The sequence below is a fragment of the Bombus vosnesenskii genome, unplaced genomic scaffold, assembly GCF_011952255.1.
Source record: "Bombus vosnesenskii isolate JDL3184/JDL3185 unplaced genomic scaffold, Bvos_JDL3184-5_v1.1 scf7180000013297, whole genome shotgun sequence".
NCBI lineage: Eukaryota > Metazoa > Arthropoda > Insecta > Hymenoptera > Apidae > Bombus > Bombus vosnesenskii.
In genome coordinates, this window is record NW_022882947.1 from 189,809 (window position 1) to 201,925 (window position 12,117).

Sequence of the window (12,117 nt, forward strand, 5' to 3'; positions counted from 1 at the left end):
GAGAAAGGCTATCGAATCGAATGTGTCTATCAAGAGTGAGTTAAAGAACGATTGTTTCTCGAGCACGCCTCATAGAAAGATTCTTCTTAGGCGGTGGACGTCGCAGACGCGGAGGAACGCGGCATTGGAAACCGATGAGGGTCTCGATAACGTCGCGTTACACTCAACGTTAGGGTGGATTCACACTACGCGCACCGTCATGAAAGGTCAAGCGTTTTCGAGAAATATATTTTTTACGTGACAATCGTCACGGCTAATCGACGATTCTCTTTGCGTCCATGTAGGTGCTTGCTACAGTGACAAAGACAACATGACAATGTAGCTACGTGTAATGTGAGGCGACCTTTATTCGCTCCTAGAGAAGCGTCAAATGGCATTTCGATGCGATGCGATGTGTTGATTCTTTCCCACGTGAAATGGATGTGTCGCGACTCTGTGTGAGAATAGGCAGACGCGATAATGGAAAAAATCAGGGATAAAAAGAATTGTCGAAATGAGACGAGATGTTTTTATTATAAAAATTGCATAGTTTGGCAGGATTTCGTTAGGATCGGATATGCTAACGTTCAAGATGAGAAGTCTCGAAGGCGTTCGATACGGCTTCGTGATGCTCCTGTAACGCAGACGAAATACGTAGATCAGGGCGTAAACTAAACGAAGTAATTAATGGAAACGTATGTATGCGAATTAGCAGCGAAGTGGAAATAATTTCAAATTTGGAAAATGAAATCGATCGATAGGTGAATATGTTGGATAATACGTAAGAATACACGATGGACGATACGAGCAACGGATACACGCGTTAATGCCATGCCGTATTCTATAGAGGTAGCGAGCAACGACACGTGTCGAGACCTTTCAAACTCTCGAGAACCATCAGGCTACCGATAGTCACGAGTTTAGATTTGGCGGCAAATTCGATATCTTCTTAAATCGACGACCGATGATCCCGGCGTCTAGGTGGCGTGTAGGGTGACAAGGACGTTACAAAAGGAACGGGTCACAAAGTGGCGGAGGTGATGAACCTCCCGGCAAGAAGATCGACGATGAGTCGAACGACTCGGCATGTTTTAGAACATGGCTTAGAATCTCGAAAGAGCAATGTTATCCGGAGAAAGTTTGTAACATGTGTGTCTATGTGTATCATAATTTATCGTTATCGGTAGCAAAGTAGTTTATCGCATCTTTCGTCGTTCGATGACCAAAACAGGAAATATCGACGCGAGTAATCGACGCAAGAGAGGTTTAGAAGAAAACTATTAGTTTTATGGTGCTCTTCTTAGTAATAGTAAATACTTGCAGATCCAGTTTCAACAGAGGTTGAATTACAAAAAGAAAGGAAAATGATACAACCAGTTTTAGTAGGCGATACCCACCTTGCTGAATAATCGATCTTTAACGAATAAGATGTATCTTGATAAGTATCGGCATGAAAAATATGTTCTATATACGTGAATGTTCGATACACAGAAAATAGAAAGAATATGATATCGTTAAAATAATTTCAACTACGCATTTTAGCTACGTCTTATCGTTGGAGGACCGACTGTTGTGTTGTCGGCCGTTATAGGTGGATTTGGTGTAAAAGAAAAAACATTCGTACACCCTCGAAACAAAATAACGTTTTTACGAATTAGATCAAACTCGAGTTCTTTTTATAGCTCGGATAAAAAAGTAGTAAAGATCTTTAGCATTTGGTTTGCGATTCGGTCGTGTGAAATCTTGTCAAAAAATCGTTTACGCGCCATCCGATAGACGGCAGATTAATTTTCCTAACTTGTCAAAAAGTCTCAAACAGTTTGATCCAATTTGAAAGAAGTTACTCCGTTTTAAATGGTGTACGAACACACTGACTATATGTATATTTGTTTATTTGGATGCGCGTACGAACGAATATCTTTAGAAGCACGTTGAAACGAGGCACGTTTATGGAACACTCGGATTTATGGAAGGGAGCCTTTCGCGCGCCTAAATCGCCGAAAAGAGGATCGAAAGTCGCTGGTCGCTGGTCGCTGGCGGAAACTTGGGTCGAATGCCTACCTGTGGAAACCGTGGTTACACGGCGTGCGCGCAATTATATACGATTCCACATATTGCCGATGTTTCTCGCGAGGAGACCACACAGTCGGTTGGTACGCGCATCGCGAAGAACAAGTTTAAACCGAGTGGTGGAAAAAAGAAGGAAAAACGAAGACAAGAGAACAGGCTACTCCATATGTAACCATATGTAGATACATACTACTGTCCGTCGTGGTTAGCTCCACCAATTTCAATGGTTATTCAGTTTCGAAAGAAGCAATACGTAATTGAGACGATTTGAAACCAAGAGGTGCAAGTCTTTATACCCTTAATCGTTGGCCCTTCCGTATATCTTGGAATTATTTCGAAAAATATTATGTCGCAGGTAACCTATACACTGTCGTTCTAAAAAGTAGAGAAATTTAATCTCTAACGACCTGATCTAAGGAATCGTTAGAAATACACGAGGTTGCTGTTTGATCCAATTCATGGGTCGTTCGGCGCGTAGATAACATGGTAATAAGACATAAACTATGTTAATAGGAACGCAGAATAGCTCAAAGAAACGTGAAAAACAAGCTAGTAGTCGGAACAGATACAGACTCGATCCGTGATATTGCGATCGTGTTCCTACGATGGATGTTCGTTTCTTGCCAGTTATTCGCATTGCCGTTGACAAGTTAAATTATCTTTCGTTTATCACTTTCTTTCGCGACGTTCCCACTTTTTCTTCTTCGCTAGTTTTCGAGCACTTTCCACGGTGTTGGTATACGCAGCTGTGTCGATGAGTGAAACGTTTTGCAGCTTTTATATACCGGGTGTCAGACGTAATCCGCTCTTAATAAGTCGTATTTTATAAAATTATGAATATGGCGTCGTTTTACGGCGTACAAATAAATTTATCGATTGGAGTGTAGCTTTAGAAATTGCGTAAAAGCGTGAAATGGAAAGAAGATAATTTATCGTAGGGCGCGGGAAATTGTAGGGTGGCACTTTTCGTACGTTAAGGTATCGAATGATCGCAGGGCGGAAGAACGAGAAAGAATGGGAAAGAATGAGAAAGAATGAGAAAGAATGAGAAAGAATGAGAAAGAATGAGAAAGAATGAGAAAGAATGAGTGACGGATACGAACTATACAAAGAGAGCGTCGTCAGCAATCCGATATGTAAAGCGAAGGAAAGTGTAGGAACGGAGGAGTGTCGCGACAATCGGCATCGACTATCGGAGATCGGAGAGATCGAGCAGCCAGTGGCAGTACCAACGAGCAGCTTGATATTCGTCGGACGCACGCCACGGAGTCCGTCTGCGTATGGACGCGGAATAAATTATCCGAACGTCTGTCCTTCTTCTCTCCTTTTCACCATCGTACCCTTCTCTCTTCTTCCCTCTTTCTCTATCTTTCTCTATCTTTCTCCATCTTTCTCTATGATCGCTCGTACCTTTTTCTCTAACGACCGTCTCTTTCCCCTATAGATCGTTCTCCCACCGGTGTCTATAACGATTTCTCATCCGTAGTGGTGGGACGATACCGGAAGTGAAGTCAGAACGGCGGAACCAGACGTTCACTCAATGGAAAGTTTGAGTCGTTTCAGTGCGTCTAAGAAGGGCCGAGCGTAGATCGGAGTTCCGCTCGCGTGGAAAATCCGTTTCTTTCGCCGGGCACGCAGCATTCCCGCTCGCGACTCGCGCGTGCACGGAACAAACTCGAACTACCGTAGAAAATACGTTCGCTCGACGTACGATCGCATCCTTCCTGTCGTCGTGTATCGATCGACGAGCAAATACCCTTTCGGCCACATCGGTGTCGGACGCGACGGTGATACCGGGGTGAAAGATGTGCCCTGGCGTTTCTTTCGATTTCGTAGAAACTCGCGACGAATCGGTCGGCATCGATGCGACTACTTCGAAGAAACGCGAAAGAGGAGAAGATCGAGTCGACGAATATCGGTGATGAACGTTCTTCGTATCCTCGCGAAGAACGTACGAGCGAAACGATGTTCGGCTTCGAAGAAGATCCGAGTCGTAGCACGTTGAAAGATACGTTGGAGTTGGAAGATGGTGATTTTTTAAGAGGAAGCGGAAAAACGATGCGTACTGTGTAGACGTGTGTTTCGAAATGGAAGACTACGATAATTATAGTCGAACGAAGCACCGGGTGGCGATCGGTTGCCGGAATTTTAAACGAAACGCGTGATTTTAATAATTCGTCCGCCTGAACGGTACATAATTCAACGCGAACGTTTATTCGAGTGGTAAACGTTTTACGTGGAAAAGTGGCAAGTTTTCTTTCGAGAAAAGTGGAGATTCGAGCGAAATATCGTGAAATAAAACTATATGTACCGTTGTTACGAGACTCTGTCGTGGAGCTACGGTGGAACATTTTCGACAGCGAAGGAAACGGACGCGATCACGACGTTGCTCGTGTGCGTTTTCTTCGTCGTGGAACGTACGATTCGACGAGAGTGTAATTATGATGGAAACTTGGATGGCTTGCGACACGCGTCTTTTGCGAACACGAAACTCGTTGGTTTAGTTAATTCGAACGACGATAAAATCGGCCTTCTATTACGAGAACGAAGGAATTAACCGTTTAATCGTAATTACGGATAAAATCCCGTTTCGGAGGCCAGTTTCATGGTTGGCCGTTGATTTTCAGCATTTTCAGCGTTTCCAGCGTTTCCAGCGAAACGAGATACAACGAGCACACTTTCACTCGCGTGTTACGCGTGTTTCTCGATTAAAACGCTACGAACGCATCGTTCGACTTGGAATTTGCCAGCTAGTGATGACAGGTTGTTCCTTCGGTGTAGAAGGTATTCGCGAGGTGTTCGTAAAAGGTGTAGGAGAGGCTCTTGGTGCATTCGCGACAGCATACCTCAGAAATGGTCAGCCAACACGCGATGGCCACTACGGTTCGCAGAGTTAAGCAGGAGAATCGTCTGAGGCGACAAAACCAAAATCAAGGTATAGAAACCACGGTCAAATCACGCGTGTCTAGCGTCCCTCGAATGGCAGTCGGAATTCTCGATCTGCGCGACGTGTGTGTAAACGCGCTAGATAGAAGCTACCTGCAACGTTATACGTTATACGAGATAATCGATGTTCGATTTTCTTACTGAATAATTTGTCAAATACCGTGAAAAGTATTATCGCGACGATGAAGTTGAACGCTGAAGTTGGTACGCCCATAACATTCCCTGGTAAAAGACGAAAAGATTTGCATATAGTGAAACAGTCTTTTTCAGTTCTTTCTATTTCTATCTTCTATAAGTCTTTTTTTGTATATTAAATATATTAAATTCTAATATATTAAACGCGTACAACGTTATACTCTGTGCGTAAGTCGTGCGTGTAATTTATACTGCGATTAATCAAGTGCGAAAAGGTAAATAGAATATCGTTTCAAGTCGAAGAAATTGATCCGAGCATCGTTTATTTGTTACCGGCGCAGCGAGGTAACGGTATGTTAAACGACAATTTGAAAATTAACGCGAACATTTCACGAAAATATATATAAAGGTAAATATATAAAGGTACCTACATGGTGATTTCCGATACAACGAAGCGCAGCACGGAAACACGATGAAGTTTAAACGAAGAAACATAGATTAACTCGGTTACGATAATGCCGATAAATTTGCTAGAAGAGAAGACGACACCCAACGCGAATTCATGTCTCTATGGTGTGGATACGTCGAACTTTGCTCCAACTAAATGGAACTTTACGCGCAGCTCAACATCCGTTTAATCGTAATTACTCTTTTATCAGGAATTAATGCTATTTAGAGGTTGAATGTTTCGGAGACTTTTTTTTTCAGACGCGTGACAATTTTGTCTAACTTTTACGTCCTTCCAATGACTTTACTTGCGGTAATCCTTGAATCCACGAGATTCGATTCGACTCAACCAAAACAAACGTATCGTGTTTACGTGTTTCAGATGAGGAGGGACTTTACAAGCCTGTACCACCACCGAAACCGGTGCCGAACAATCAAAAGAATCAGAATGGGCAGGAGAGCAGCAGAGTGCAGACGGTAGTGGAGCAATCGTCGCGGCCGATTTCCGCTATAGAAAGGAACGTCACGTTAGACGACAACCAGGTTCGAAGTTCCGGGCAGAATCCTGCACCCGAATACAGGATGCCACCGCTCTACGGGGAGGAACAGAGCTCGAATCAGACTCAACAGGCAGCTAACTTGCAGACTCACAGCAGCAAATTTCCAGTAAGTTTGTTTCAGGCCATTCGGATATGTACCTGTTCTATTATAGTTGTGTGATTAATTTGCGACAGCGGTTTGAACAACCAACGAAGAGGTTCGTTCGACGAAGAGAACAAGACCAACAGCCATGTAAAAATAACACGAGCATAGGAAGAATAACGTAGAATACGGGTGGTTCCGTGCGATGCAACCACGTCACGGACAGTGGTCGCGCGTTAATTAACGATGCATATTAACGACGCGTGCATTAATTCCACGTGCGCGAAAAACCTACCTATGTTCACCGATTGTGCACTGGAACGTGGATGGTACATATGTATTATGTATATAGATAGTATATTATGTAGATAGTAGAGCACTGTTACGCTTCTATACACGCATGGCATATAGAAGTGGTCGCGGGCTGGAGACTTTTGTTATAGACACGCAGCGCATAGGCGTGCCGGTGAATTTTTACCAACACCGATAACGCGACGAGTTTCGAGGTGTAACAGACTGAATATGGCGATTCCAGTCGTGGACTTTGACTTGCAAGTCGATGAAAAAAGGAAACGCCACGGTTAGAAGTCAAGGCGTAGCGCTTTATTCGGTATGGTCTCCACCGTCGACTTTCTAGCCTTCTTCTTGTACCTCTTCTTCGGACGTTGCTGTGCTGCTGCTGCTACTGCCAGCAACGAGTAAGCCAGCGTGCGAGTGTCCCTTTAATTGCGTTTTTCTCTTCCGACGGCATATCCAAGGCCGCATCTCGTTTAGAATCGTTTTTACGAATCCAAGTGGGAATCGTATTCACGCACGACGCTCAGTTTCGACACCTGTCACCTTTGGGTCGAACGTTTGTTGGGACGAAACGAGTAAGTACCTACTTTGCTTACACGCTGAATAGATGCTTGTCGATCCGACATGTGTACATATATGTATATAGCGCGCATACGTATACGACAAGTTTACCACTACAGGATAGGGTGGTAATCGTAGTAAAGTATGCTTTAACTTGCCCAAGTACCGACTATGCTACGAGTAAATAATCGACAGCGGCTTCTTATATATGTATGCGAAAATAAATGAAAAATGTATAAAGTTTTCGTTTTCAAGAGAACAAAGTTTAAACGTGTTCAATTACGAAACACGCGGTCTGGTACACGCGTACGATACATTTAGAAATTTATTTTTTTCGACAATGAACCATCTTTTTTTATTTATTCTTAAACGTGGTTTAAACCGTCGTCGACTATATTTACCCATATTCGGTATTCGGTATAAGGATAATATAATTATATGAGTAACTCGGTCTCTTCTCGGCGTTATCGATAGACAAAGAACAACGCGATCTAAAGGGTAAAGAAAAGAATTGCTGAGAAATATCTAGCACTTGTAATCGACGCGATATATTCGAGTAATTCGAAGAAATGTTTACAGTTTGTTAGAAACGATACAATGCTGCACATTCGATTCGTATATTAAATTATCGTGCTTTGTTTGGTGATAATGATCTTCCCGTTCTGTTCTTGATTGTATGGTAATAAGTAATTAACCGTTATTAACTTTCTCTCGTAAAACGGAGATGGTTAATTTCGCATTTCGGTGGAACATTTGAATAACAGTAGGTACGAGTGAAACAAAAGACGTAATTTATATTACGTGTAGAACGTAATAGAAAGCTCGTAAAAGAACAACGATAGGAAAATTGTTGAAAGAATTAATTTCTTGTTAACAACTCTTTCGTTATTGTTTCGCGCAGAAATATATTACACGAAGATATCTCATGATTACCACATGATATTTCGATATTTCTATCAATACGACATCGATTCTCAAATAACAGTTTAATTCGTACGGCTGCTGGTATTTTTTATAACGTATCATTCACGTTTATTAGATTATCGGAAAAAGATTCTTCTTTTTTTCCAACAGAAATTTCGATAATTTGTTTAATTTGTCAAACATACGCGCATTCGGAAAAGATAAAGTAATGTTAACGGTAGGATAGTATCGATATAGAGCGAATATTAAACTCGTTAAACTTGACTTTAATCTCATTGAGAAAGAACCGCTTGTGCTACATAACCAGGATACCATTCCGCAACGTTAAAACGTAGAATAAATATCAAAATTACGCCATTTTTATTCTCTCGTCTTTATTACAGTCGTTTATTACAGTCGTGAACTGTACGACGCTATATCGGAACTTAGAACTTAGCGATTGCCAGAAAAAGGATAACAGCGGGCTTGTTAGGCAGAAATTTACATTATTCGACGACCAACGGATTCCATTTGTCAAAGTGATAAATTATCGACTAAAGAGATACGTTGTACGTTGGATGTTACAATTGCGTAGTCGAGATGTTCGATGCCAGTTCGTCAGATATAACGTAATCCATCCTATCCTTCGTTCTAGTTCTTAGAAAATAATTTTGATGGAAACGATCGATTATTTGAACTACGAGGAAAGCCGATTGTCGTGCTTTCGATTGGTTTTATCTGAAAGTTTCGTCGGAAACGCCGCGGAATCGCTTTCCTCTTAACTCGAGTTGCTATTCTTTTGGGAAGGAAAGCGCCATTGTTTGGATGGCGGCCGGGCTTTATCGCGGCGCGCGATGCTTTGCAAATAAATTTTATCAAACGGACCGTAATAACAGGGCAGGTATTAAATTCCATAAGGGAGGAACACAAGCAAAACGTGTGAATTTAATATCCTCCTTGATGTTCCGCGGTGATTGTGTAGAAGTATATCAAAGAGACGCTCTTAAGAGCGCTTTGACATTCTCCTTTCAGCAGGAATGAAAGCATTCTATTCTGCCCGCTGCCTTCCTTCCCCTTCTACCTTGTTCAATGCTCCATTTCTCCTCTGATATCAACTTCAATCTCGGTTCTTTTTTTCCTCTGAGGATAAGCAACGGCTTTGCCTGCTGCTGGATCCTTACGGGATCGTGCGTGTGAGAAAATGGACGAGTTTTCTTTGCAAATCGAACGAACATGGGAACATGTGCGATGACTCGTTCGGAACCGACTGCTTGTCCACGATATCTGCTGGCTGCTGGCATCAAGGGTAATGAAAATCAGATCGTACGTTCGTTAATTCGACGATTCCGTTAGCAGTTCCATACTAGAACAGCCAGTCGAACAGTAACGCGGCTTCATCCGTTTCGATGAATTTGCACTTTGAGTAATTACGAGATTATCCTTTTAAATTTTCTTATCCACACTTTTTATTTCGTATTTTTTATTTTCAAGAAATGTACAAGACGCTAAGGGCACGGTAAAAAATTAACTTTAAAAAATGCAAAAAATTATCATGGTAAAAAATTATCAAGCATTGTTTTTGTTTGCTGGATTCAATGTTATACTAAAATTGTTATTAAAAAGAAAGATATAATACAATCTTACGTATTTTTAATCCTAAGAGACAAGAAGATAAATAAATAAGATAGAGAAAGGGACAAATAAGATACGTAAATAAAACTTGAGAAAAACTTGACAAGCGCCTTAGAAATTTCCATGTTCGCTTAGACGTATAAAATGATTTTGCTACAAGACGAATTCTATTATCGTGTTTGAAATTTGTCTTACGATATAATATACTCGTTTGTTTCGCATAGATGTAACGTTGTCGCGACGATTTATTTGCCTCGTTAACTTATCGGCTGAAACAAATTGCGGATAACGCTTTTTATATAAGATTATTCGTTATAAACTTGCTTGCAACTTACTAGCGCTCGGACACAGAAGTTTGTACATTTGTTTCGATAATAGAGTTTTCTAACGTAAAATGTGAAATATCGTTGAAAGACGAAATGTTTTTGTTGTATCTCTCGTGATACGTAGTATTCGTTGATAAATTACATTAATTACATTCGTTAATTACTTGATCAATTAAAGACAACCATCAAAGACAATCTCGTAAAAACGAACGCGTTTATCTCACGATAGAGATATGCGTAGAGATGTTTTGAGCTCCCTTTTTTATACCAATTTCGCTTAATTTCATGACACAGCGTTCTACGTTACGATACACTTTCTAAAATTTCTTTACAACTTTAGCGGTCGTTAATAAATATCGTTGTCACGCTTGTCATCCGTGTCAAGTCGGCGTGTAACGATATCGAAATAATATTTCGGACGAAATAAATCGAAAGCAGTCTAAATTGGACGTTAAAATGTATTACGATGTCAAAATGTCAACGTCAACAACCTAAATCTTACTAGCTTGATATCTTATTTTCTTACCCACGTATATTCCATCGTCGTTTCTTTATCCCATCCCCTCTTTCCTTCCTTTCACTTTCGTTGGTCAACTCACGAGAAACCATATATATGTTTCTTCACTTTGTTTTCTATCGTTCTTCTTTTCGATCCTCGTTAATCCCATGCTACAAACGAGTTAAATATTTTTCTTCCGAGCAGTCTTTACAGGGTCGCGCGTTTTATTCGTTGTTTGTTAGAAAATCGTTAGAAAATTGTTAGAAAATTGAAACGTAGCGTAGTTACGATTTTGAATCAATTTTCCTTCGATTAGATATCTATTTTCCAACTATTCTGGTGTTTCGAGGAAAGTGAAAGTCACTGTAGCGTAATTTATTGCCTGCTTGTATATTTCCCGTACTATCGTATTTTCGGTATACGTTTAATATAACACGTTATACCGTATCTTGGATAACATCTCAGGTGATCCGTCATAGTGCGTCCACTCAAGTACAACTTATTCGTCTTGTTAATTGGAAACAGAGGAAGGAGAGTGGTAAATGATAATCGTAAGAAAGAAGAGAATCGATAACGATTTAAAATTAATATCGCGAAACGATACTAGTTAACAACGATCTAGTTATTGCGGCGAAAGGCAAAGCTACTACGAAGCTACTAAAAGCTTGCGAAGAAATACTATTTGAAGCTATTTGATTATTGGTGATTAAAAAGGAACCAAATGGCTAATCTTTAACGCCATAGCGCATCGTTTCGTCCCAGAAATTCGTCTCTACCTTTCCGGTAGAAAGCAAAATAGCATCGGATTAATTGCCGTCGTCTCGGACTTGACAAGATACCGTCGCTAACACGTATGTTCCACATTCTACTTACGCATTGCGCAGAAGATGTTGGGTGAAATCTTCGGTAACAGTTCGTTGTAAGTACGTTCGTTACGTTCTTGGGAAAATTCTCAGAGATTCTCCAGCCAGACAAAGCGAGCATCATACTTGCGTACCGTTTACCGGAAGTTGGGAAGGGGGTTGCGATAGCCGTTTAGATACATCACTTTTCCCCGTGGATCGGCCTCGCGAAGCGAGAACAAATCGGAACAATTGTCGGTGACGACATCCTACTTCTACGCAAATTCGCTATTTTCGTCACTTGGCGAACTTGTCTTTGGCACCTTTGTTGTACCCGCCGACAATCGTGTTATGTATTCCGCGCATTTAACTGTTTGCGAATTATTCAGCCGATCTTTCGTGACTTGGAAATTCTCGTCTCGTCTCGTCTCGTCTCGTCTCGTCTCGTCGCGTTTCGTCTCGTCTCGTCTCGTCCCGTCCCGTCGAGTTTCTCTCGGTAGCTGCTCTCCGTGAAACCGCCATGCTGCAGCTAATTAAACGCAGTGATCGTGTTGTACAGTAATATTTTGATTACTCGTGTAACTGTAACTTAACGAACTGGTAAATATCAAATATTTATTTTATTCCAAAATCTTAAATATTAATTTTATTCCAATAAAATTCCAGAGTATCGTACATACTTTACTACGACACACATATTTTAGAGAGATGAGAGGCGAGAAATTTCAGAAAATACTTGTCTAACAAGAATGTAAGACGATGCAAGAGGAACAGTTTCACATACATACGTAACGGTGAACTCGTTTCACGGGCAACGAACTTACCGAGAATTTTCCTG

At 41.1% G+C, this 12,117-nt stretch overlaps 1 protein-coding gene across 8 annotated transcripts in view; it reads left to right on the plus strand.

Annotated features, from left to right (window-relative positions):
• Positions 1-12,117, plus strand: part of LOC117233517 (chromatin modification-related protein eaf-1-like) — a 66,525-nt gene that overhangs the window by 39,342 nt on the left and 15,066 nt on the right. For 7 of the 8 annotated variants that reach the window (XR_004493333.1, XM_033493881.1, XM_033493883.1 and 4 more), the window contains one exon: positions 5,960-6,243. Coding sequence is in view for 7 of the 8 variants with exons in the window: in XM_033493881.1 (XP_033349772.1) it covers positions 5,960-6,243 (284 nt within the window). In the remaining variant the exon portion in view is untranslated. Of the gene's footprint in view, positions 1-4,677; positions 4,985-5,959; positions 6,244-12,117 lie in introns of those variants that run through there. The other variant, XM_033493880.1, reaches the window with a different exon arrangement.